This window comes from Doryrhamphus excisus, chromosome 16 (assembly GCF_030265055.1).
Source record: "Doryrhamphus excisus isolate RoL2022-K1 chromosome 16, RoL_Dexc_1.0, whole genome shotgun sequence".
In the NCBI taxonomy this organism is placed as follows: Eukaryota; Metazoa; Chordata; class Actinopteri; order Syngnathiformes; family Syngnathidae; genus Doryrhamphus; species Doryrhamphus excisus.
This window is the reverse complement of record NC_080481.1, coordinates 29,082-54,915: the sequence shown is the minus strand read 5'-3', so window position 1 is coordinate 54,915 and position 25,834 is coordinate 29,082. Positions and strand designations below refer to the sequence as shown.

Sequence of the window (25,834 nt, the reverse complement as noted above, 5' to 3'; positions counted from 1 at the left end):
AGGGACGACAGTCCATGAAGTTGTCTCCATATTAAGCAGACAGCTGAGGCCCGCTAAACGGCGCCCGCTGCGAGGACCTGCGGGGTCTGCATCTCATCAGCTACGTGGATGGGAGAAGTTGAGCGCTTCGGCCTCTGCCACTTCACGTCTTCCCATCCGCAAACTGGAAGTGACCCCGCTCCTCCGCTAGCCTCGCTGACGCCGAGCCCGGCCTCTCCCATCATGCACCGGGGGCGGCGCAAAGCTCCCCCGAGCCTCGGCTCGCTCCCTGCCATCTGCCGTGATTTATAGAAAAGGGCCGATGATTTATGGGCCAGTCATCTCACAATGAAGTTGTTCTCTTTCATTTGCGTGGCCTGTCGACCCAGCCGCCACTCGCTGCCAGGTTGGGGAACCGCGCGCTAATCATGCGCAATGAGGGCTTTTAAACAAGCAGAGGACGGAGGGGGGCTGCAAATAGGCCCCTTAATGAAATTAATTTGGAGCAGCGGGAGCATGGGCTGGTGAAAGACAGACGGAGGATGCGTCTCCACGAGTGTACTAGGAAAAACAGCCCATTAGGCTCCGGTGATCCACGGCCATGTTTAAAGACTTATAGCAGAGTCCACAATAGGACCTGGACCATACCAACACAAACATCTGGATGGTGTCTCAATGACAACAGAGGTGGAAACAGATTGTCTTATGTCTCTTATGGTGGAGTCATGAACACTGACTGAGGCCTGCAGTTCTTTGGATGTTGTTCTAGGGCCTTTTGTGACCTCTTGGGTGAGTCGTCGCTGATCTCTTGGAGTCGTTTTGGTTGTCCGGCCACGACATCGTTCCATGGTTTCACCATTTGTACATGATGACTCTCAACGTTGTTTGCTGCAGTCCCAAAGCTTTAGAAATGGCTTTATAACCTTTTCCAGACTGATAGGGGGCAATCACTTGTACTTTTTCCACACAGGGCCATGTACGTTTGGATTTTTTTTTCCTCCATAAATAATAATGTTTCATTTAAAAACTTGGCTATTTTATCTTAATTTAATTTATTTTGATTCATTTGATGACCCAAGACATTTAAGTGTGACAAACAAAATCAGTCAGGACACTTTCTCACTGTATATCATCTGTATATCAACATATACATATACATATACAGTAGTATTTTGGGGGGCAAAATAATTATATGAAATAATTCTAATAATCCGCCAGTATGTCTTGGGGAAAAAAGGCTCAGCACGCCATCTGCTGGTGGCCAATGATACATGCTCTACAGTATTTGAAGATAAGGTATACAAGTAAACAGACAACAACAATCTAATAGTTTATTTCAATTTTGCATCACTGGTGACATATAGTATAAATATAGTATTGCGTGGGGGGGGGGTGTTGGGGGGGCATGCATCAGGGTGCTTAAATTCTCAGCATCACACTAACAACTTCTTATCACTGATGCACCCCCATTTGCTCTAAAATGGGTTTAGTTAGGCCATAGGAAAAGATTGTTAATGTTCAACTAAAGGCACATGTTCAAGATGTGGGATGACAGTGAAACCGGGTCGCTAGGACCGGACAACATTCCGCCCACTGCTGGGTTTGAACAGGCCAGGTTGGGGTTAGACAATGGAACATGTATGGGCCTGTCCTGTCAAAGCTTGTGATGAGACGATGTGCAGCTCTGAAGCAGGGGTGAGGCACATTTCAAAACACTGACAAGAATACAAAATGATGCGGTGACGCTGTGTGATGACTTCCCACTACATAGTGACACCTTAAGTCTAAAGACTCTATCAGACTTTCAGTAGGACTTTACTGATCATTCTAAAATCATTAGCGTGACATTCAGCACCCGACAAGTGGTTTAACGTTCGGCCACTTGCGGAGCACTTGCGAACTCTGTACGTGCACATTTCGAGTGCATAATTGTGTTCAGCAAAATACAGCCGACCGCAGTACACTCAAGACACCGTCCTCGGTCCTCGGTCATAGTAGTATGTAGAGGAAGGGGAGGGACAAACTGGAGTGGTTGCAATTCAGCATTAAAAAGGAGAGAAGGAAAAACAAGAAGCAGATAAATACCCACTAGGGCACTGTACTGAAAACGTGTGCCCTCAGGAACTAAGTACATAGCGTACATAGTACATATATATATTGAAGTGTACTAACGGAAGTACTGGATTTGACACGCATGACGTCTCACAATGACATTCACTGCAAAGGTGATTCTCGTCATGAGCTACCTTCTCTGCTGCAGCTGGTGATCGTTTTATGCTTCACATTTTTTTAGGTCTTTTATGTAACACATTTTTAAAGCATGTTTGTAACGTCTTCCCACAAAACACTGACTGACGGCTTTTGGAGGCTTTTTTCACCTTGACCTTTATGCTGTCTATAATACAGGAAATGTTGACAGTAGTCTTCACTTAGTAGTGCACCAGAGTACCTGGACTCTTCTGATGCTAATCCACTCCTCCATAGTGGAATATAAGAAAAGTAACATTCTCCCGCTACAAGCTTAGGTGCATCTTACATAGAAATTACGTCACATTTGCATACGTATGTGGAGTTTCTCACTGCAGAATCTCTAAGACGCTCAAGTTGCGTGTTTAGTGTTGCCAAGAAGAATGGAATATTGCTTCTTCTTTGAAATGTTCCAATTTTTCACAATGATATTCCATGTTTAAACAAAGATATGGAGATGTTCTTGCGCTGAGCTTCAAATCATTGGCCAGCCAAATGATTCCAGTCAGTTTTGAAAAGATTTTCTGTCGTGGTCCAAAGTTCCAAAGCGGAGTGCAGCAGTTGGTTATTCATAGTAACAAAGAAAGAGCTGGAAGCTTGTGAGCATAAACACTGACTGATGCAAAACAGATGATGTACAAGCGAAGGGAGGACTTTGTTCTGGCACATGGCCTCGCCATCAACTATGCGTAGCAAGGAATAAGCTCAGGATGGGGCTTTGCTTTCAAGATGGCGGGTAAGCTGATTTTCAATGCGAGATGAGCAAAAGGTGGTAAATGGTGGGAAGGTGAGTGTTAGTAGGAGGAGATGTCGGAGGAGCTGCTGCTATTGCTGGTGGACGTCTGGGCCCTCTTGATGTACAGGTTGAGCAGCTTCATCTGCGGCAGGAGACAGGCTGTTAGACGACGCATCAGTTGGGCTGATTCCAAGATTCCAATATAAACTGGTGCTCGTTTTTCATGAAAGCTTGAACCTGGATTATCAGACCTGACAACCCCGAGCATCCAAGGAAAGGTTTGTTGTTTCCTATTTGGTAAATAGCCCCTGGGCTGCACTGTGGACACCCTTGATTTTATAGCTCCTTGTAAAGGTTGAGCGCTGATGTGATGTCAAAAAGAGAAGGCGAGTGTTGTTGCTGCTGGGACTATTCGATGTATGAGAATGGTCAGTCGATCCAAAATTGGAGGACAAGTCGGTTTCACGGGCTGCACGAGTGTTTAGCGCGCAGACCTCAAAGCTAGGAGACCAGGGTTCAATTCCACCCTTTGTGTGGAGTTTGCATGTTCTCCCCGTGCATGCGTGGGTTTTCTCCGGGTACTCCGGTTTCCTCCCACATTCCAAAAACATGCTAGGTTAATTGGCCACTCCAAATTGTCCATAGGTATGAATGTGAGTGGGAATGGTTGTTTGTCTATATGTGCCCTGTGATTGGCTGGCCACCAGTCCAGGGTGTACCCCGCCTCTCGCCCAAAGACAGCTGGGATAGGCTCCAACACTCCCCGCGACCCTCGTGAGGATAAGCGGTAGAAAATGAATGAACGAATGAAAGTCGTTTTCGCCGCAGCTAGAGGTGCACGTAAAACTTCCACTGGAGTTTGGGGGGTGAGGGGAGTCAGACATCGAGGTCGATGCTGGCACTGTGATGAGATAGCATATTTTAGCTTTAAAGGGGACCTGTTATGCTAAAGTTTGTGACCAAACTGCGTCCAAGACATGAACTTTGACCAGACTCTCGTTCAATGCAAAAGATCATTGCTTTTGATATGATGTACTCGCATTATTGTGTATTATTAAAAAATGTCTCAAAATAATGTTACCAATGGTATGGTTTATCTGCAATAATTTGACTATTATTGTGCAGCTAAATTTGTTATCGCAAATGATGGACGTGCGCATGTACCTTGCTGCCTGTGAGCTGAGACAGGTAGGGCTTGAGCTCCTCGCCGATCACGGCGTAGACGGCCACTAAGCAGAAGACGCTGGCCTTTCTCACACTACTCTCAGTGCTGTCGTAGCCCTGCAGCGGCACAGCACATTCCCCTCACTGAGGCATCGTGGCTGAAATATTCAGCTTGACTGGGAATTTCGGGCTCACCAGCAGGAGGCCCGGAATGATGTCAGGCAGCAGCTGATGAAGCGGTTCCTTTATGATGCGTTCAATGGCCCTTGTCTGCATCTTGATGGCGGCCAAGTTGATGGGGTAGTCAGCGGTCTGCACAATGGGACATAGGACTTTGATGCACTGCTCCGGGTGTATTGAGCCCGCCAGTGTGAATGCAGCCTCCTCTGCCGCACGCACCACCTTGACAGACCACCAAAGAATTGTTAATCAAAATGAAATATGGCAGATTTCAAAATATTCTCCAACTCAATGTTGTCACCTCCTTGTGCGAGTCTTTATGAGCCTCCAGCATCTTCATTATGGTGAGCTCAGCATAGTTCTTGAAGCGGGCTGGTTGGTTTCTCAAGATTTCCTTCAGGACTCTCAAGGCCAGCGCCCGGATCATGTACTATGGGAAGTCAGAAAACAGATGACTAATGTTCTAGTGGCTGTGCTCCTACATGGCGTCTCCTCACATCTTTGTCTCCCAGCATCTCCAGGAGCAGCAGCAGCAAGGTCTTGAAGTGCTCATCCCACACCATCAGACTGTCATCTCGGGCCACCTTCAGCAGCTCCAGCATGGTGGCACGTCGCTCCTCGGTGCCACTCTCACCTGCCGGCCCTTGGGAGAGCTCCTTCAGCAGCTCCCCCACCAGCTGCAGCCGCTCGGTCGCTCCTGCAAGAGACGGCATGTTGTAGCACAATTCCGCACAAGACCGAACTCGTCTGCTTTATGTGGTCACCTGGGACATTTCTGGGTTCCTGGATCTTGTTTTCAACACATTCTTTTTGGTAACCTATAGAGCACGGCGGGAAATGAAGGAAACATCGTTAATTAGAGCTTGGCTAGCAAACAAAGGTCAGATATGGCGTACCATCTAGCCGTAGCTCTGCATTGTTATCAAACAGCGTCTCCCTAAGGCTGGCTTTGTCCAAAGTGCTGATGTTGTCTGTGTAGTTGTAAGGGTTGTAGTCTCGAAGACGCGCCATTGGAAACAAGCGTGGTGAAGGCGTGTACACTAAAGATGTCTTGTTGTCCACGGCTGTTCCCCCGGCCTCCATCATGTCACCATGCAGTCTAAAGTCCGAGTGTAAGGGAGTGCTGCCTCCACACTGTGGGAAACAAAACAAACATTTTAATTGTTTGGAATCTCATCAGTGTAGAACATCATGAAGCTTTGCTCCATTCACCATGGCGTCTCGTTTTTCATCTGGCCTGTACGTCTCCACCGGTTCCTCTTGACTGCGGTAGCTGAAGTTCTGGATGGCCTCGGTGACACCACGCAAGGAGCTGTAAATCTGCTCAGAGTTCAGGTTCTCACTGTCGTACTCTAGCATGCTGCAGTGGGTACATTTCAGTCAGTGAGCACCACTTTAAAAACGACAAAGAGCAATGCACAGCTATGAATGCGTATTTCTGAGTACAGCAAAAGCACGAACGTCCATTATTCTATTTTGTTTCATTCATTGCACATAGATGAGGTTTTGATAGAGTTGAATAAAATAAAAACACATCCACATCCTCAGGTGAAAAGGCACTCAGATCTAGAGTGCTGTGCAGTGGAACTGGCATAAGCGATTGTTGGCTCGGGTCCGCCTGGAGCACTCCCAGAGAGGATGCAGGGGAGATGGGGAAATCTAGTGGGGAATTGGGCTTCATTTGGTACACAACCAGAGGGGCTCCAGGGGAGGCTAGGAAGCGCAGCGGGAAACTGGGCCTACAGCGGGCCAGAAATAGTGCCTGGCACCCGGCCAGAATTTCTTACGCTTGACGCACTGAGCATCAAAACTAGGGATGGAAATGGAACAATTTCAATGATCTCGGGGGAATCTTTCAATAATAAATGTTTGTTGACATAGTTTTCCTCCATTTGCGCAAAACGTAAATGAGTGCATTTGGGGGTGCAAAAAGGGGCATGAAGCGAATGATAACATTAAGAACACTATCAAATATAAACAGATCAACTTTTGCCCTTTGGATTGTGATTTTTCAAATTCAGCAATTGTTGGTAATAAAAAAATAATGTTGAATTTAATAAAAGTGTTTTGTTGTATTTTGGTATGTGTACCTGGGAGAAAGCCCCCCACGAGAGCATGTGGTGGGGGATGTTAGTGGGCTGCTGCGGCTGCTTGGCTGGCGTGGAGTTGTTCGACCCGTGGGGCTACTGGAAGAAGCCTGCATGTGACAACACACACACACACACACACACACACACCAAAACACTTGGCTCAAGATAATCTCTCACCATGATGGACAAGACGGTGTGAATGTGCGTGTATGAAGGCATGCGGTACCATGTTGATGCCGCTGTTGGCGCTCGTGCTCCTCAAGTGGTTGTGCAACAACTTGGTGGTCCCGTCTTGGAAAGTTTTGGGTAGAGCGCCGAGCAGCATGGTAAACTCTGGTGTGTTCAACTCAAACAGAGCGATGAGCACCACCTGGGCCGCCTGCAGGCAAGCACGGACACACACACACACACTTCATTAGAGGTCTCATTACAGTAGTGTTACACATTTGTGGGTCTCAGTGGTCTATCAATACACCATCCTAGAGCACATTCAGTGAAGTTTAAACAAGTGAAAGCTGCTGATAAGAAAAAAAAGGAGCAGAGCTACAATTGTTAACCTCATGCTATTGCCAGATGATTCTACCTGCTTGCACCTCTCCTCCAGGTTGCCCTCTCCAGGTAGAGAGGTCACCGTGCCGCATCGGCCTGACAAATCCTCCCCAACCCAGTTATGAAAGGTCTGGGGGTTTGGTGAATGAAGAAATATTGAATGGGGAGAAAAATCAACATGTGAAAACAAAAAAGTAACAGACAAAGACCTCAACTAAACATAAAAATAAGAAGAATGTGAAAGTGACAACAGAAGCATGTGGGGAAAAGAGGGGGATGGTGTTTAAAATGCTGCACACTGGCGCCCCTACCTTCCGGACATCAGAGCTTTTGGGTTCGGTGGTCCAGGTGATGATGCGTGAGACAGCCAGGCGTGTCTCGCTGGTGTTGACAAAGTCAGATGGATCCATCTGACGGGCCAGTGCCTCAATGTACCGCAGGATGGCCACCTTCACCTTCAGGTTGGGCGTTTGCGTCTGATCCACGATGAACCGCATCAGGATGTTGAACTGCTGCTCGTACGGGAAAGACTCACTGGAGACAACATTTCCATGTTATTCACGGGCACCACCCACATTTCAAACCAAAGTTTATTTCCTAACCGTGTGACGTCCAGAGCCTTCTGGACTTTGGCTTGAACAGAGCCCAGGAGGTCGGCGCCCATTTTCTTCAGCAGCTGGGTGAGCAGGACGAAAAGCCAGTCGAGCAGGTCTTCCCGGTACACAACTATGAAGTCCACCAGAGTCTCCAAGAACATGCTGAAGACCTGAGAGCAACATGTTTATCCGACAAGGTCAGCGCTTCACATCTGGGATGTAGTGCCAAAGCGAGTGGTTGAAGAGAGCAAAGACTTACTCTCTGGTGTGTGTTAGAGTCCATACAAGTGAGGAGCCATGCAACATAAAAGCACAGTTAGTTGTCCTTCAATTAGTAATGAAACACCATCAGTTTGTTATCACCGACGACAGAGTATGTACTTGACATCTGTCACCTTGCTGTGAGGGTCTGCAAACATTCTGGTGAAGATCTCACAGAGCCTCTTCAGCTCTACACGACTGATGCACAAACATACACAGGTTGGGAACGTATCCTTTCTCTCATCTGTTTGATGATATGATCAACATCATGTCACCAACCTGAGAATTCTCTGGCTCTTCAGCAGGTTCTGCAATCCAAGCAGGCCCTCCTTTCTTTCGGACCAGTTGGCGCTGGCGCAGTGGTTCAGAACCTCAGCCATATCCTCCGTCTGACGCACATGATGCGGCGCCAAGCCACCGTTGCGCGAGCTGTACGATCGCTCCGAGCAGGCACTAGAGGCATCACTGTTCGCATCATCATCAGAGTACATACCCGGCGACTCAAAGCGCCGTCGCCCCGACCGTCGCTGTGGAGGGAAGAGTCACAAAAGTTGGTGCCAACGACACCTGGAGGGCTAGGTGTGCTGCTCTGGTGTCGACATGCGATAAAGTGAGACACATTAGCAGCTATGGTATAAAACACAGGTTGTCTGGCAACGGTCACAGTCATTGTATGATATGATACATGATATGATAGATGGCATAATTTCATGCTCATGCTGACACAAGACACATCAGCTTCTGTACCTTACTCCTCAAGTCTCCTAAGAGCTGCAATGTACAAAGTCCAGGAGGGAGGAAGTTAAAATGCAGAATTTATTCAATCCAAGACACATCAGGTTATTGTGAATGTTTCTCACCAGTGCATCAGCGACAGCAGCCTCCACCTCGGTGCCTGTGTTGAGGATCCTCATGGCATTGACGGAGGCCGAGATCCGAGCCTGGTGAGATAGCCGGTCTGACAGAGCAAAAGCTGGCGTGTTAGTAGGTGCAAGCAGGACAAATTATCACAGTATTCAGCTTGTTGGTCCCCTATGAGTGTTCAATCAACTCACAGGTCACTTGGCTTATTGTCTTTTTTTTCATTACAACTAATCAAAAAAAAGTAAAAAGTAAAATACACCATCACAAAGATGCTAACATGAATAAGGTATATTGAGACGCACAGAATCAAGATAGATGGTAGCTTTTACCCCATTCCCCTCCTCCAAAAACTAGACCATATGATATCCTGTTATAAATGAACAACTGATGAGGACATGCAATCTAATGTACAAAACATTGGATATTGGCGACGACTGAGCCAAGTTCAGGCCTAAATGCTGCATTGTTGTCCCAGCAGTGTGTTTCCACCCAGCTGTTCTGGACATCACAGGGCTCTAACCTCGAGGATCTGGCATGGCTAGTTAATGACTGACCATGTCAGGGATCAGGAGCCCTGGAGCAATGCTGCTGTGTCCACCCCACGTTTCTATTGTGGTAACAGTGGGCAAAAGTTTGGGGCTTAGCATTGTGGTGACAACTTAGGATGTCAACAGATTTATCTTTTCAATACAGAGGTACCACGGTTTTTGTACAGCTGAGTTTTCAACAAAAAATATTCGCATAATTACGTCTCATTTAGGCTGCACAGTGGACAAGTGTTTTGCATGCAGGCCTCAGAGCAAGGAGACCTGAGTTCAATTCCACCCTCGACCATCTCTGTGTGGAGTTTGTATCTTTTGTGTGGAATTTGTATTATTAGGGAAAAATGTATTCAGTTTTTGATTTGGTTAGTTGGCTGTAATGGCTTTGAGAGGCAAACACACTTTGATATTATTCATCAAAATTTCTGAAACAGTTTGTTCCAGCCATGGTTATGGTTAACACGCATAATTGACTGGACTTAACACAGCACCATGACCCTGTCAACCAGACGTAGGGCATCTGGCTGAATGGCAGTGAGGGAGAGGAGCTAGATAGATAGATAGATAGATAGATAGATAGACTTTCTTTATTGGAGTAGATCAGACGATAACACAAAGTGGTATCACAGATTGAGAAACTGTAATGCTGCTAAGAATGATTGTACTTTCCTCCAAACACACTTAAGGAGAAGGTACAAAAATATGAGCATGCCGACAATCAGAGTGGAAAACTGGGATACAAAAAAAGAGCAGGGGAAAAAGAGATAAGAAACTGATGAACTATTATGGCGTCAGTCACCAAGCGAGGACTTTGGTGCTGTACTCACCCAGGGGGGAGAAACCCCTGGAAGGGCTGGTGTCACAGCTGCTCTCCCGACTGGTTTCACGGCTGCAACCCTGGCTCATGCTGGGTCGAGGGATTCGGCTTCGTACTGGAGTGGCAGGATAACAGACAGACAGACAGAAAGCAGCGCAGGCAAGAGTTTAGCTGTTAGCTTTAGCTCTTAGCACGCTCAACTATGGAAGAGCATTAGTCATGCAAGACAAGAAAGATGGGGTTAATCAGAGGAAAGTAAGAAAGGGGGTGTTGTGGTGCACGTCCCTTGCCCACAAGAAGAAACAACTTAATTACACTACATACAGGGTAGGATGGTGGGTCCAGTAGTTAACACGTCTGCCAAAGTGTCAGGAGATCTGGGTTTGAATCTTTGTGTGCAGTTTGCATGTTCTCCCCGAGTCTCTCCCACAGTCCAAATACATTCACGTAAGGTTGATTGTAAACTCTAAATTGGTGTGAATGTTTGTGTATAGGCGAGAGGCTTTCATTTCAGTGCAGACCTGCCATGTACTCAACATGCAATTTGACTTTTGAATACATTTGGTATGCTCTCCATTTGAAGTTTTCATGGTTTCAGTTTCAAGTACAGTCTAAATGAATAGATGTTATCAGTTGCGCCAGTATTTTAAATCGGGGGGGGGGGGTGAGAACAATGTGTTTGAGTCACATGCTGGAATGCTGGACTCCAATGTGTATTCTGGGAACCGACACAAAGACTGGTGGTCAGCAGTCCTTACCAGAGCCCAATCTGCTGGGGCTGGTCTCTCGGCTGCAGCCCTGGCTGCGGTGGCCTCGTGGTCGCCTGCTGTCCCTCAGGCTGCTGTTGGCGCCATTGCCATTGCTAGTACTCCCTATGTTTGTCCTGGGGATCCTCCCATAGGTGGAGCTCAGCACTCTGCCTGGGGACCCAGACCTGCTGCCGGCTAAAACATAGAACTTCAAATAAATGTCAACATGTGAACAGCGCCGGTGCAGATGTCCCATTTAAGTTTTCTCACGCTGAGACTGTGAGACGACTTTCCCTTTGCTGCGACCCCGACAGTCTGGCACGGTTGGACGGTTCCTTGTGTTTGTTTTCTGTGTTCGGACTCGACCTGGAAAGCCATAACAACAGAAGAAAAGTAAAAGCTGGTTAAATGACTACCTTGGTGTTGTATACACATACAGAACTCAGCATCACTATGCTACTCGTCAAGTCCCTGAACTTCAAGAAATATTTTCCTCCTCATAGACAAAGCATGTGAGACAGGTACAGTATAACACACATGTTGGTCTCAGAATGGATGGGTATAAATTAACATACAGTCGGCCCTGTGCAAAACAAAATACAGGTTGCTTTTGGGAGTAGCGTGCACCTTGCATGGGTCACGACTGACAACTTGACTGTACTAATGGGGGTAGATGGCATGAGGAGGGGACAAATGGACGAGCATCACCCTGCAGACGTACACAGCTTACCATCTGCTTTAACACACCACAAGCAGTCTGACCGGCAAGGGGACCCAGGAGAGACACAACGGGGAGTTAAAGGTCAGGGCTTCCAAGGTGAGTAATCAAACATGGGAGAGCAGTGGGGATTTCATTGTGTCACCTAACCACACCGACACGTAGTCCACTCACCGAGTGAAGCATAGGATCCAGGCGGAAGAGCAGAGGCCGAACTGAAGGCCAAATTCGATAACTGCACTGCCGAGGACACAGCAGGCATCCAGGTGCGAGCAGTGGCTGCCGCGTTGACATCCACGTCGCTGCAAGAACGCTGCAGGGATCCAGAAGAGGAGGGGCCAATGGGTGGTCTTGAGGCTTGGCCCACTTTGGCTAATAGAGGGGCAACAGGAGACATTAAGTCTTAATTTGAAATATTATTGTGGAAGTAAGAATTTAGTTCTGGATGGTTAAACTGCACAGAAACTTGAAAGCCTGTCAACACTGAAACATTTTCAAGTCAAAACTATGTGTGATCCGGTCAGTTTTCGATCGATATCAGTGAAAAAGCAGAGGCAGGCAAACCTGCTTTTCATTCAGGTGTTCAGTTAATAATGTGAGAAGACTAGAAATAAATGCATTGTGAAATACAAATCGGTATTGGTAATCGGTGATCGGTATTGATATCGGCCAATTTCATTCATTGATTATTGAGATTGAGATCGTCAGCATAAATCCATAGTTGAAACTGTAAAGTACTTTATCATTTCAGTCTTTCATCCTCACAACAGCATTTAGTTTTTTTGCTTTTTTTTTTTTTTTAAAGGCTGCCAGGCCGAGAAAATCTGATGATGCCGTCTTGTTGTGAGCTCCTTATTCCCACTGTGGATTACTTTGGATTCTATTGCTTTCTACTGTGAAAGGTTATCAAATGTAATTGTTGAAGAGAGATTGTGGCGTGTTTTCATGTGTGCGTGTTCTTCCGTTAATCTGTTAATCCAAGCAAATATTGTTAGTACAGCAGCAAATGTATTCTTACATCTGGTCATGCTCCTCCCAGTGGCGCTTCTTGCAGGCAAAGGTCGACTGCAAAGAGTAAAGGGTCAAAATTTGTCAATGTGAAACTGAAGGACAAATCTTGCATTGACTTTGGCTTGTGTGTCTCACTTGAGGCTCTCCTGTGAGGAGGACGAGGAGCGATCAGAGGCCGGCAGCGACATCAACGTGTCTCCACTACACAGGTGGGCTTGCAGAGCTTTCTGGTAGGACGACTCCAAGCTTTGGAACAGCAGCTCTGCCTCCTGACTAAAATGACCATGGAAGTTCCAGTAGCACCTGCAGTAACACGAGCAATGATCATGAACTCATTGGCAATCGATACTTCCAAACTGTTGAGGACACTTTGATTGTCACTTACTTCCTGGCCAAAGAGCGCACCTCAGCGTCTGCATCATGAATGCCTTTTTTTATTGTTTCCATTACAACGGCTCCATGCCTGATGACAAGGGGAAACATTCAGATGGATGAAGCCTGGCCATTGCTCATACACACAGACACAGACTTATTGATGACAACCCAATAGCTCCCTGGGTATCAGGGTTCAGCTCAGGTTTCTCCCAAGCAGTGGTGACGCATCGTTGACGCACTGGCAGCCACCCCTCTGAGGTAGTCTCATGTTACCTCAACAGGATGATCAGCAGCCACTATCATGACTTTCACTTGCTTGTCAGAACCTCTGCTTGTACCACAGCAGATGTTGGAAACGCTGAACAAGCTTCACTTTATCTGCCCTTTTCAGTGAGAACCTGTGTCATGCATTTATCACAATCTCAACAGTGTGTTTCCTGACCTCTCCAGAGCGCTCATGTGCCACTCCTGCAGCTGCAGGTTCAAGAATTCATAGCAGCGCCTGCAAGACATACAGCAACATACAGCATCTATTTCTTGTAAGATACACCTTTGAAACCAAACAACAGCCTGAATCACTTGTGCTCACCTTCTGACGGCTACAGATTTAGAGGTGCAGTTGCTGGTGATGATGGGGATCAGACGAGGGGAGTGTGTGTGCTGAAAAACACACAGATGCACTTTAGCGTGTGTGCACTTATCCTGACTGAACAAGTGATTTGTCAGGAAGCGTAGACGCACTCTTAGGATGAGGCGGATGGCGGCCACTCCAGAGGTGGCCATGACTTTGGCACTATTGGGGACCAGGTTGAGGAGGGTCGGCATGATGGCCTCAGCAGCATGATCAAAGCGGTTGGAGAGCACTGAGGACAGGTGTCTGGAGACAAGAGATTCAAGCAACCACTCAAAACAACAACCGCCACACATAATGGAACAGAACTGATCGTGTGAGTTGGGGCATTTTAGAGCGCGTGTGAGGACCATCTTACCCAAGAGTGATACAGGCCTCCCGAACCACCTGAGAACGCAGGTCTTTGGCCGACAGTTTGAATGCCGACTCGAGAAGCCGCAGCTGCTGCAGGAAGCCGTCAAACTCTGCTGCTCCAGCCAACAGTAGTGAGCGTACCTTCTTCAGCTGGAGGAGTAAGACAAGCAAGGCATTGTGACCCATTCACATCCACAACAGACCCCAGAGATGACATCTTACCGCCGCCACACGGAGTTCCCAGTCACGCTTGTCGTCTGACAGCACATCTCGAATCTTGGCCATGGCCTCTTCTACTTCCCGGTTGGAATAGAGCTGATAGATGGAAAGAGGACATGGAGTCAGCCGCTTGTTGTGACAGAGGAACACAGTGAGCCTCGAGTCAAACAAATGGACCTGCATGATGGGAACATCATCAAAGGCCTGCGTGAAGTCGTCCTCATCCACTGCGCCGGCAGCAGACCCATCCCTCCCTGCAGACAACAAAAATACTTCATCTGCCACATGATGATTGCATGTGTTGTTAGACTGATGAAGAAAGTGGGATCTTACCTGCTGATTTTGTGCGTCGGAGCGAACCCACACTGGCAGTCTTTCTCCCAGCCACTGATGCTGCTTTGGATGAGGTGGAAGAGCAGCCACCATCCAGGGAGTCATCGTCCTCAAAGTTTTTATCTAAAGCAGGCGAGAGGTGAAATATCACATGGAGGACCACCAACGGCGGGGAGGTGGGAGGTGCTGTTGTTTCCTGCGAGCTGGACGCCAACACTGTGACGCTCAACAATGTGGCGTGTGCAAGCGCTCTGCATATCTGCATTTCAAATGAAAACTGGCAGAGGGCAGAAGACAAAAATTCCTGTAGCCTGGACACAGCATGCCAACCATAGTTGGGGAGGATCACAACAATCAGTCCACTGTCACTTGTGACGACAAAAACACATTTAGAAGACAGAAAGACCGTGATAAGGTTTGCAGAAAGTTAGCATTCTAAGAAAAGTTTACCAAAGACATTGTTGTACCTATTCTAGTTGTCCCTGTGACGATGCTCGTTATGGAGCTCTTCTTAGGCTAGTGTGTTCAAACTTTTTTTCCACCAAGGGCTGCATACAATAATCCATCATTTATCTCACCGGAGCAGAAGCCTGGAGGCTCATTGAAGCAAACAGGCTACTGCATCTGCGGTGGAAGAAATCGGCAAGAAATAAGCAGTAACTCAGTAATAAACATGGCACAAACTCCATTATGAGGAATGTTTTCAATGGAAAGGAAAAGCGACCATATCACATTTGCTAATATTTGATCCGCGTGTAACAATGGAAAAAATGACTTCTAAAAATGTTTACCTACACTACCGCTCAAAAGTTGGGGATCACTTGCAAATTTCGTTGTTTTCCAAAGAAAAACATTTTCATGCATTGCACAAACAATTTGTATCCATTTCACAAACATTGTTATCCATTTAACAAACAATTAAAATTAATCAGATGATTTTCAAGGCCTACTATCAACAACGGTCAGTCCTCTGCATCAATCTCCTGGTATGGCTGCTAATCCAAGTTCATCATTTTATAAGGCTAATAGATTATTAGAAAACCCATCTAAAAAAATCTCTTACCATGCTGTTAACTACTCCCTTCAGAGAGCAGAACAAACTGGGTCTAACAAGGACAGAAAAACAATGCACAACTGTGCAAGAAGACAAATATCTTACAAATACCTGGCAGCTGCACTAAATAGTTAGGGTTAGTCAAACACCAGTGTCAGTATCAACAGTGAAGCGGCGACTTCAGGATGCTGGACTTCATTGCAGGATTGTCATGAAAAAAACATATCTCAGACTGGCCAAGAAAATGTTCAAGTGATGCCAAACTTTTGAGCAATAGTGTATATATGTATATATATGTATATATGTCGTATATATATCGATTTTCAACCTAAATATCCTAAATCTCTCAGTTTGCATGTTCTACCCGTGCGACCGTGGGTTTTCTCAGAGTACTCCGGTTTACTCTAACTACTCTAACTTTTCCATAGGTATGTGCCCTGCCATTGGTTGGTGACCAGTCCAGAGTATACCCCTCCTCTCGCCCCAAGTTCACAGGGATAGGCTCCAGCATGCCACAGCAACTGTAATGTGGACATGATGAATAAATGAATAAATGTTTGAAAAACATATAGTGAAGTCGAAAACCAATCCAATCCAATCTGCTAGCTAAGTATTTAAATGTCATTGACTACATACAAAGGAGACGCCAGTGGATTTTTCTGAATTTTCTCAAATGTAAACAATTCACAAATCATTTCTGGCAAAAGTATTTTTTCTTTGCTAGTCAATTAAAAAGTGACTAAATATAATTGGTACATTTGCCATTTTCTTCCGATTATTATCAAATATACACATTTTTTTTCACACAACTATGTCTTGTGACTTTTTAATTGTTTTTTCTTTCAGTCATAATGTTCTGATGCACGCTATTTTTTGTGTTTTTTATATGTCACAGGCTGACAAAAAAAACAAGGTGGGTGGCAAATGACCCCCTAGGCCAGACTTTTTGTCGGGTATGCTACCAACAGTCTTACTGTCTCTCCAAGTTCCACACACACACACACACACACACACACACACACACACACATCTGCTGTGACTTCATTCCGTCATGTAGGACGAAAATGAACAGGAGGATGAGGAGGCCCCTCCCCTGGCGTTATCACAATATAACATTTAAAAAAAACAGTCGGCAGTCTTCAGTCCATCAGAGACAGACCTGAAGTCTTCATCATCCTTTGTGGCCACCTCAGGGTATATTCCACATTTATCCATCCTATACTGTCCTGCCCCTCCATCTAGCGCTAACATCATTATGGATGGCAGCAGCTTACGGGAGCAGATCCGCCTGCAGACCAGTTTCCTCAGCATGCCGACAATCAGGTGGTTCCAGCAGCAGTCCTCTGTGGCCCTCACATCTCTGTCCTCCGACCGCGAGAATAGGGAGCAAGGATGGGAGTCGACATGCCAGCCTCCCTCCTCCCCCACTACAGTAAAATGTTCCTCTTGGTCCTGATACACTCACATTGTCGTCTAGCTGACTTCAGCAAACACAAACACACACACACACACACACAGATTGCTGAGATCAGGATGCAGGAAGAAGGAAGTGGGGGTGGAGACAATGGGAGGAGCATGAAAGCGAGAATCACAAGAGGGTGGAGCCAGAGCTGAGGGACAGCCATTGTGTCATAATGACTCAGGAAAGGAGGGGGAGGACGGAGAGTGCCAGTAGGGAAAGATATCAAGCAGCTGTTGTGATACATTGCCACAGCTGTGAAATACGCCAAATGCTGGTGTGGCAAGTGATGATGCACAGCCAACACAAACAAAAGCATTTCAGTTGCAGAGAGTTCATCTGCGTCTCCTGGAAGAGTATCAACATCTCACACACACATCTCACGCACACTCCACCGTGCTGCCAGACATTAAATATATTTAATATACATTTTGTAATTCATATTACATTATTTTATTTATATGAGGTTTATTTTTCACCTCCTGCAGGATGTCAGAAATGGCATAGACGTCCAATGGCAGGCCGTCACTAACCATAAGAGCCATCAAATCAGCACATACATATATAAGAGATGGTGATGAAATCTTACCAGAGACAGGCGACAAGATCATGTTTCCAGACCTTTGGACTTCATCAAATTTACTGAAGATGACGTTCAATCTGGAAACGGGGAGATTTGCATGTTCATGCGTCAACTGCGTCAACATCAGAACACAAGAGAAAACAACCACCTTTCAAAAACTATGGCCTAAGAAGAAAAATATGTATTATTTGAATAATTCGGCTCTGTGTGATGCGGACTACATCTGAACTGAAAGTAATGATATGTGTCATTCTAAAAAATTTTTCGCACATTGTATTCAATCACCTTCATTTACTTTTTTTTTTTTTTAGATTTTCAGAAAAACTCTGAAATCTATGGTTTATGCTACTATTTTCGGAAGGAGTTGATAACTGGTTTAAATGTCAATTCACCGTGACTGAGGTAGGCCCTTCTTTCCCAGGTCAATCCTCACTCGCTCGCCAACATGGCGGTAGATCTCCACCAGACAGCTCATGGCGCCATCACGCACCTGCAATCGAGTCAGTCAATTGATCGCAAAGCTAGTCATATCCCTAGCAAGCAATTAAAGGCAAAGAAAAAAAACATTCACATAAAAGCACACATTTTTAAACACAAACATGAAAAGGAAAGCAGTCATAATGTTAATGTTATTTCTATTCATTACAATCTATACCTTTAAACGATCCCAATTTATGACAGTGTTTCCCAGGGTGCAAATCTGAGGTTAAATGTTCTGTGAAAAGTTGGGGTAACACCTAGTTTCGACATTTAAGCCCTGCTTAGCTGCAATAAACAATCTTTGCCACCAGAGGGCAGTCAAAGACATGATGTGTTTTGGTGCAGCAGCAGATACCTGACTTGTCGGGTCTCCCAGGAGGTGGCAAATGTGAGGAACTATTTTGTTCAGCGTCAGACTCTGAGATCCAAACCTGGAAACAATTTTAGAGATGAACCGCTACACGTGAAAGTCACCGTTGCGCATATTGTACGAAAAATTATTTGATAGCTGCCTCGATATAGAGAAGGATGAATGGATTTTTTTTATCAATTGTCTGCTTTGTTGTGCAAGTTTCACATGTTCACGTGTAAAAACTGGATGATTCATCGATGTGAGCTTACACATTTAAGGTGGCGATGAGACAGAGGCAGAGTCCTTCTCGGGTCCGGTTGTTCTTATGCTTGAAGCCTCCAATCATTCGCTCCCAAACATACTGATAATGCATAAATTCAATATTCATGTTGCAAATAAATCATAGTGGTCAGCTTAGTTTGTGTGTATTGATGTTCTCTCCAACCTGTGGGTTAGCAGCCTGGTCCATGATCTTCAGTAGAAGTGCTTGGTCCTGGTCCCGGACTTGGTCCTTAGCATCTCCCAGACGATCTATTAAGCTGGGTAGAACTGAAGAGAAAATACTCTGCTTTAAAATTTGAAATTTAGTCGACTAAAACTAAACTATAATACATTTTCTCAAAAAACTAAACGTCAAAAAGGTTTGACAAAGTCTGGATGTTAAACAGCTCACCTGTCGCAACCTGCATCCTGAATCTTTCCTGCAGTCTGCTGACAAGCGCTGATAGTAGCTCCATCCCTGACAATACCACCTAAAGCACACAAATCAGCACCAAAACTCTCACTAAATGGCTCAAATTTTCTTAAATAAGAACATTGCGGAAAGCAAAAATGGAAAAATACACTACTAGATACAACAACCCACAAGAGGTTGGGGAGCTGCAAAGCATTGTGGGTAATCAGATAAAGCTTCAAGTTTACCATAATTTAATCAAAATACATTATTTTTACCACTGCAGAGTACAAACTATTTGCTGTTTCTTGCCCTCAGTGAGGTGAAAGTGTGAGCTCAGACACAACCATGAGTGAGATTAGTATCCCCCTGCACTAGTCTGTTGGATTGACTACTTCAGTGTATGAATCCTTGTCTTGGGGTGCTTGGGACACTCAATGAACGTATAGTGAGAGTTTCCCTGCTAACACCAAAACAACACTTACGCATCTCCCAGCCATTTACGGCTTGGGTACTGGTGCAATTTTTGGAACAACTCATGTTTGTCGAAGATAATGCATTAATATTTAGTAGTAGTGAAACGATGCTCCCTGCTGGACGACACGAGTAACTACGCTATGACATCATGCACTACAACAGGTCATAGACACTTAATAATAGCGTTTCTGGGGTGTACCTTGCAAAATTAAGTTTTTATGATTACTTATTCTGTTATGATCCTATTAAAAAAAAGAACTTTTATTCGTCGAACATGAATTACACAGGGCAGTGTAAACACATACGATGCATGTGAATAGTCATACGTCCGATTCTCAAAACTGACCTTGAAGTTGCTGGAGTTGACCCACGAACTGGCCACCGTCTCCACGATCCTGTCCAGCATTCCCTGGTCCTGCTCCAGCTCCGGGCACTTGTCCTCTTGCAGGATTAGCGCCACTAGTTCCGGGCCCACCTGGAGCCTTTTGCTGAGGTCCTTGAGCATCACCTGCTCCAGTAGATACTCCATAGCCACGACCACCTCATCTTCCTCCTCCTCCGCCATCGGAGGGGAATCCAGGAGCACAAGGAGGCTTCCAGCAGGCTACCTCCTCTCGCAATGTGGCGGTAGCTGACAGGAACTCGTCCGGTCACTTGGTCCCGTTTTTTTAAGCCAGTTATGGTTTTAAGGAGGCAGCTGGTGCTGCTGGCAGAGACCGTGTGAGCGCCATAATCACCAACTCCAAGATCCAAAGCATCCTCCTGTCTGCTCAAGCACAAACAGACTACTAATCTTAGATAGGGGGCGAAGTTAGCATAGCCTACTGTTGTTAAGAGTTACGTTAACGTCACCTTAGTCCGAGCGTGGCATACTAAATCAAACAACAATTTGACCGTTCGCAACTTAACTTTGGTGGCATTAATTCTTCAGCTGTAGCGGGAACAAGAGGCCATTATTTGTCACTAATAGTTTGTTTGTTTGGCCGCTAGCTTGCCTGCTAGCACACCAGCTAGCCAACCTGAGCGTTCAAGTGGTGGAAGCTAGCGTTAGCATAGTTAGCGCCTGGGCTAGCCAGTGGCGTCAGCATTTGCTATGCGAATTAATGTGAGGCGTGTCTATGATATATAAATTAATTTCGTCTCACTGAAGTTTAAAATATCACTCACCGGATGAAGCAAAGTCAGAAGCGGCGACGCTGTATCGGTCCACAGCTTCCGTTCATTCACGTTGCAGCCCGACAAATACTAATAATAACCATTAAAACTTCTCATGTAAAAAAAATAAATGGCGCGTCTACTCCCCCCTTAGTCGATTATGATTACAAGCAATTAATACAGCAAAGTGGACATTTGCCAAGTATATCCAATATGGCCCTCATCGCGTGCTGTAGAACGGTTGGGCTCCAACCACCCGGCCGCGGGCCGGGACTGGTACGTGGGCGGTGCTGAATCGGCCAGGTGCAATATCAAAATCAATTAAGACAGTCGCCAAAGATGGCCAGTGCCTCTGTGTGGAGACAAACAATTTAACAAGCTTTCAACAACCTCCTATAACAACCTTTTAACAACCTCCTATAACAATGAGGATGATTCGGAGAATCAACTGAAATTATGACAGCAGCAACATCATATTTGGACTTATTGCTTTTAGGCACGCTGGTGTTGTATGCGGGGAAAAGGTAATTGTTCCATCATTTTGGATTCATGTGAAAAAGAAGTCTTGGACGGTAACAATGTCATGAGTGGCAGTCAAATGTAATGCAATTGATCCCAGTCCATCTGTAGCCAGCGATGTGAACCGCCACAGTATCACACAATAGATGGGCGGGCGGGCGGGCGGGCTTTCTGTCAGCTGCAGGTGCGCCTGCATGTCAGGCTTTTACATGTCAATGTCAAAAGGCCCCATTTCCATTCCTGGAGCCTGTCATGTCCCACCTGGCCCTGAAATGGCCACAAAAATCATTTATTTTATGGTTCATGGGAGGGTGGAGCAGGCAGAGTTTGACTCAGACTGCACGGCTGAAGATGTCAAAGGTGAGAGGGAGGATTTTATTGACATGATTATATTTGCACTTTATCCAGCAATGCTTCTTTTAAAACTGCATTTAAACAGGGATGAAATGTATATTAACAGTGAAATTTGTGGTTTTGCATTCAATTTCACTGTTAAAATCAGGGATGCTTTGGTGCATAAGGACTTGACCTCCATGTGGTGTTGACAGGTCCTCAGAATAAAGACCATCGTTCTCTACGGTTCTGCCATGTTGACACAGATACATAATCCACGTGTCATCTGGCACAGCCACTTTAATCAACCTCGGAATTGGAAAAAAAAAACTGCATTTTAAAAATAGAGTGACAGAGCATGTTTACTAGGGGTGGGTGATACTGCTAATTTTGCATTTGATTTGATACCAGATAAATACAGGGAATACTTTTACAGATAGATTTTTAGTTGACATTTTTTTAGGTCAGTGAATGATGTTGTGATTTTGCCTTTAATTTGATGATCATGATTACAATCCCAATAAAACAGGAAGCATTATAAACAAATAAACAAAGGAAACAAATATCATACGCCACAAATCAGAAAAAGAACATACCAAAGTAAAATATGGTGGTAGTAGTAGTGTGATGGTCTGGGGTTAGGGTGTGTCGCTGCTTAAGGACCTGGAAGACTTGCTGTGATAAATGGAACCATGAATCTTCCAAAAAATCCTGAGGAGAATATCCGGCCATCTGTTGGTGACCTCAAACTGAAACCAACTTGGGTTCTGCAGCAGGACAATGATCCTAAACACACCAGCAAGTCCACCTCTGGATGGCTGAAGAAAAAACAAATGAAGACTTTGGAGTGTGCTAGTCAAAGTCCTGACCTGAATCCTATTGACATCCTGAGGCATGACCTTAAAATGGCTTCATGCTGGAAAATCCTCCATAGTGGCTGAATTATAACAATTCTGCAAAGATTTTGCAGATTTTTCCCACACTTTGGGAATCACTGCTATACACAATAACCCTCCCTTATTGTGCCGTATCGCCCGTTGCTTGACAGTCATGACACAAATTTGATTTCTAAAGCTGTTCATTCTTGCCTGTCATACCTGACAGACTTGTTCCGAGCGGCAGCAGATGCGGCTCCTCATCACATCCTGAAGATGTACAAAGCCAATGGCAGCGTGGTGAATATCTCGCCCATGCTGGAGCCAAACAGCCAGGACTCGTACTACCGGCTGGAGGTGGTGGCGTCTGACCTCCCGAGTGAGCGGCCTCGTCTGCAAAAGATTCATTCAGTCTTTTGATCAAACTTTACTTGACACCATCACGTTATTAGCTACCTTTTAACAGAGCTCTACAGTTCTCTTCTGCACATCATTTAAGATACATAAACAAGTGAAAGGTAACGTCTTCTATCATGCAGTATCCTCATACTAAAAACCATTAGAGAAAAAAGCTTCAGCACTAAATATCTTTATAGCAAAGTGTATGCAGATTTACCATAACATGCATTGTGTTCGTTGCTGTAGTAGGATCCATTTTACTAGCTCAGTGTTTTGATTTTGAAGTTTACTTTGCACTGAACAGGAAGTCACCGTGTGCAGATTTTAATCCTACTACTATTCGGACAATTAGGTTGGGAAAGAAGTTACAATATTATGGGAATAAAACTGAAATATGTGGAATATTTTAACAAACTTCAAATAAAGAACTGAACTGAAATGAATACAAATACTATACTTCACAAAAATATGATTTTTCCTTCAAATACAGGTAAAGTACATATAACTTCTTAGCATATCTACATGTTGACAAAATATCAAGGTGGCCCTGACACCGTTTTCACGATGTGACACCCCTGAACTAGACGCTGCTGAGCAATGATGAGGATATTGACGTTTTTTTAAAATATAAATTCCAGCGCTGGCTCCACAAGAAGGCCCGTGGACATACGTACAACGTAAGAGTGTCCCACTGTAATAATAGTAATGCATGAGAGGGTGTCTTGTCCTACATAGTGGTCGCCCATTTGTTGGAGACACATGCAACGCATCACAAACTCCCAAAGAAGTTTGTTTGCTGCCACCTCATTCTGAGTGTAATTCATGGTAAACATGGCATCATTCATTTAAGATGCTTTGTGTCCAAATGTAGGTGTCGCTATGTCAACTGAGCTGGACGACATGGAGCACAGGTAAGTGTCCCTTCCACAATAACCGACAGAGGTACGAGTGACAAGGTCTCACTTCCAGTAGCGTATGTGTGATCAGGCTGTGTCACCTGGAGACCAAAGTCCTGGAAGAGTCAGGGAAGACTCCAGAAATCATTTGTGATCTGAAGAGTCAGGTGGAGTCCTTCAAGCGCAAGCTAGAGGTTTGTCATCCTGCCGGGTCTTGGTGGCCAGCCCACGTGCGACGACTGAAATGTTTATTCCCTGTTAGAACGTCAAGCACCTGAGCTGGATGGGTCTGTTCAGGGATGATGGCCCGCCGAAAACCAGAGGGCCTCAGCAGAGCGTGATTGAGGAACGCCAACAGGTCCGCAGGAAGTTCCTCAACATGAGGTGACTGAGTGGCCACTGGGCAGGTTCTTTTGCAGTTCCCAAGCCAAGTCAAGGACGCATTGTGATGCAAGACCTTTTTGTAGCTCTCTGCAGGTGACAGAGGAAGTGAGGGAGCATCTAAAAACTCCCATTTTTGACAACTGGTGAGTCCAAACATGAATGCACATGCACAAGCTCCCCCACACAACTGTGTGATACCGTTGACAGGCAGTGGGAGGAGGCGGAGATGCTGGTGCTCCTCCAGGTGATGTTCACCGACCTGGACTTCCTGACAGCGTTCCACATCGAGCTGGACATCCTCCAGAACTTCTTGTTTGAGGTCTACTGCCACTACAACAACATCCCCTTCCACAACTTCCAGCATTGCTTCTGCGTGACTCAAATGGTGGGACCACCGGGAGTCCTGTAGGACTAGACAGAGGAGCGTTGTGTTGTGACGGCTGTGTTGATCTGCAGATGTACGGGCTCATTTGGCTGACAGACCTCAGAAACAAACTGGCGAGGACTGACCTTCTCATCATGCTGACTTCAGCTCTGTGCCACGACCTTGACCACCCCGGCTACAACAATGTCTACCAGGTTACTTTGCCACGCTCAGCAGACTTCCCTCCATCAGTGAGATGATTGTTGACATTTGGGTCACGCAGATTAACGCCCAGACTGACTTGGCGCTTCGCTACAACGACATCTCCCCGCTGGAGAACCACCACTGTGCCATTGCCTTCGGAATTCTGTCCAAGGTGCCCGTGGCATCTGGTCGACCTCTACCACTTTGACAGCTCAATCATCTCATTGTTCTTGTCAAATCTTTGCAGCCGGAGTGCAACATCCTCAAACATCTCACCAGCGAGCATTACAAACACATCCGTGCAGGAATGATCAAGTAACCGAACCTGGCCACTTACGTTTTCTATATGGAGACGTTTCTTCTCAATTTGACATCACGTCGTGTTTCCAGGTGCATCTTGGCCACCGACATGGCGAGGCACAACGAAATCCTTAACAAGTTCAAGCTCATCCAGCCCACGTTTGACTTCAAAAACAAGGATCACAAGGAAGTGGTAAAGAACTGAACATTAGTTGGGGTTTTTTTCCCCGAAAGGAAGCCCGACACAACAGTTGTCCTTGCCTTATGTGTGCAGCTGATGAAGATCATGGTGAAGGTGAGCGACATCTCCAACGAGGCGAGGCCGATGGCTGTGGCCGAGCCCTGGCTGGACTGTCTGCTGCAAGAGTTCTTCAACCAGGTTTGAGGCCCACACAGGAAGTGAAGATCAAACGTAACTGAGAAAAACGGGGTTGGTTTAACAGGGTGTGTTTTTACCTCACCATTTCATCCGTGTGGTAGTCAAGTGAGTAAAAATGAAGCTTAACTATGACTGGAAATGAGAAGAATGTATCGTCATGTCTGGGTCGCAGAGTGACACGGAAAAACTCAAAGGGCTTCCAGTGACCCCGTTCATGGACCGGGATAAAGTATCGAAGCCGTCCTCCCAGACCAACTTCATCCGCTTTGTCCTGCTACCGCTCTTCACCGAGCTCACCAAGCTCTTCCCCTGTCTCGAGGTAAAACATCTACAGTGCGTGATTCTACAAGCTGCATCTATGTAAAAAAAAAAAAAGTCTTGTTGTGCGTTCCTCCCCACAGCAACATATCCTGGAGCCAGTGCGACGAGCCCTGGAATACTACTCAGACCTGGAGAGGGCCACCCAGCAGGAGGAGGTGGCCACCAAACCCTGATGAGGATGACATGGCCAGATGATAAAAGTTCTGTTCTAA

At 45.7% G+C, this 25,834-nt stretch overlaps 2 protein-coding genes and 1 non-coding gene across 9 annotated transcripts; 2 read left to right on the top strand and 1 right to left on the bottom strand.

Annotated features, from left to right (window-relative positions):
• Positions 1-20,932, bottom strand: LOC131104045 (CLIP-associating protein 1-B-like). Of its 6 annotated transcripts, none has more exons than XM_058050757.1 (39): positions 20,661-20,932; positions 19,840-20,259; positions 19,017-19,095; positions 18,789-18,892; positions 18,613-18,704; positions 18,347-18,422; positions 17,904-18,001; positions 17,518-17,588; positions 14,416-14,538; positions 14,260-14,336; positions 14,086-14,178; positions 13,868-14,013; positions 13,620-13,755; positions 13,468-13,538; positions 13,321-13,380; positions 12,889-12,966; positions 12,639-12,806; positions 12,511-12,557; positions 11,667-11,864; positions 11,505-11,531; positions 11,045-11,140; positions 10,784-10,969; positions 10,036-10,140; positions 8,663-8,760; positions 8,550-8,573; positions 8,082-8,329; positions 7,937-8,000; positions 7,548-7,711; positions 7,257-7,479; positions 6,623-6,775; positions 6,397-6,503; positions 5,519-5,666; positions 5,203-5,440; positions 5,071-5,124; positions 4,804-5,003; positions 4,608-4,736; positions 4,322-4,528; positions 4,127-4,243; positions 1-3,104 (listed from the first exon to the last, which is right to left on the bottom strand). In XM_058050757.1, the coding sequence occupies exons 2-39, from the start codon at positions 20,056-20,058 to the stop codon at positions 3,021-3,023; spliced, it is 4,608 nt and encodes a 1,535-aa protein (XP_057906740.1). In that variant the 5' UTR covers positions 20,059-20,259; positions 20,661-20,932; the 3' UTR covers positions 1-3,020. The 6 variants fall into 6 exon arrangements, with proteins under 6 accessions (XP_057906740.1, XP_057906744.1, XP_057906743.1 ...); XM_058050756.1 differs by lacking the exon at positions 11,505-11,531 and adding an exon at positions 6,980-7,075 and having other exon boundaries at positions 2-3,104; positions 20,661-20,931; XM_058050761.1 differs by lacking the exon at positions 8,550-8,573.
• Positions 19,421-19,550, top strand: LOC131104974 (U4atac minor spliceosomal RNA). The gene has a single exon (XR_009119863.1). It is a non-coding gene; the product is annotated as a U4atac minor spliceosomal RNA (small nuclear RNA).
• A 490-nt stretch (positions 20,933-21,422) lies between the features above and the next one.
• Positions 21,423-25,811, top strand: LOC131104672 (high affinity cGMP-specific 3',5'-cyclic phosphodiesterase 9A-like). 2 transcript variants are annotated; one of them, XM_058052120.1, is made up of 14 exons: positions 21,423-21,527; positions 22,605-22,754; positions 23,646-23,685; positions 23,762-23,864; positions 23,933-24,054; positions 24,138-24,197; positions 24,262-24,373; positions 24,511-24,633; positions 24,702-24,794; positions 24,870-24,937; positions 25,013-25,115; positions 25,197-25,301; positions 25,474-25,620; positions 25,703-25,811. In XM_058052120.1, the coding sequence occupies exons 1-14, from the start codon at positions 21,440-21,442 to the stop codon at positions 25,793-25,795; spliced, it is 1,407 nt and encodes a 468-aa protein (XP_057908103.1). In that variant the 5' UTR covers positions 21,423-21,439; the 3' UTR covers positions 25,796-25,811. The 2 variants fall into 2 exon arrangements, with proteins under 2 accessions (XP_057908103.1, XP_057908102.1); XM_058052119.1 differs by having other exon boundaries at positions 24,262-24,439.
• The last annotated feature ends 23 nt before the right edge of the window (positions 25,812-25,834 follow it).

Excerpts from the sequence above, each read along its gene's own strand:
- LOC131104045 (XM_058050756.1), bottom strand. The coding sequence starts at position 20,058 with ATGGCGGAGGAGGAGGAAGATGAGGTGGTCGTGGCTATGGAGTATCTA. Across the intron at positions 13,381-13,467 it reads AAATCTGTAGCCGTCAGAAG|GCGCTGCTATGAATTCTTGA; the intron begins GTGAGCACAAGT and ends TATGTCTTGCAG. Across the intron at positions 6,776-6,979 it reads TGGAGGAGAGGTGCAAGCAG|GCGGCCCAGGTGGTGCTCAT; the intron begins GTAGAATCATCT and ends GCTTGCCTGCAG.
- LOC131104672 (XM_058052119.1), top strand. The coding sequence starts at position 21,440 with ATGGCCACAAAAATCATTTATTTTATGGTTCATGGGAGGGTGGAGCAG. Across the intron at positions 21,528-22,604 it reads CACGGCTGAAGATGTCAAAG|ACTTGTTCCGAGCGGCAGCA; the intron begins GTGAGAGGGAGG and ends CATACCTGACAG. Across the intron at positions 25,302-25,473 it reads TGCAAGAGTTCTTCAACCAG|AGTGACACGGAAAAACTCAA; the intron begins GTTTGAGGCCCA and ends TCTGGGTCGCAG.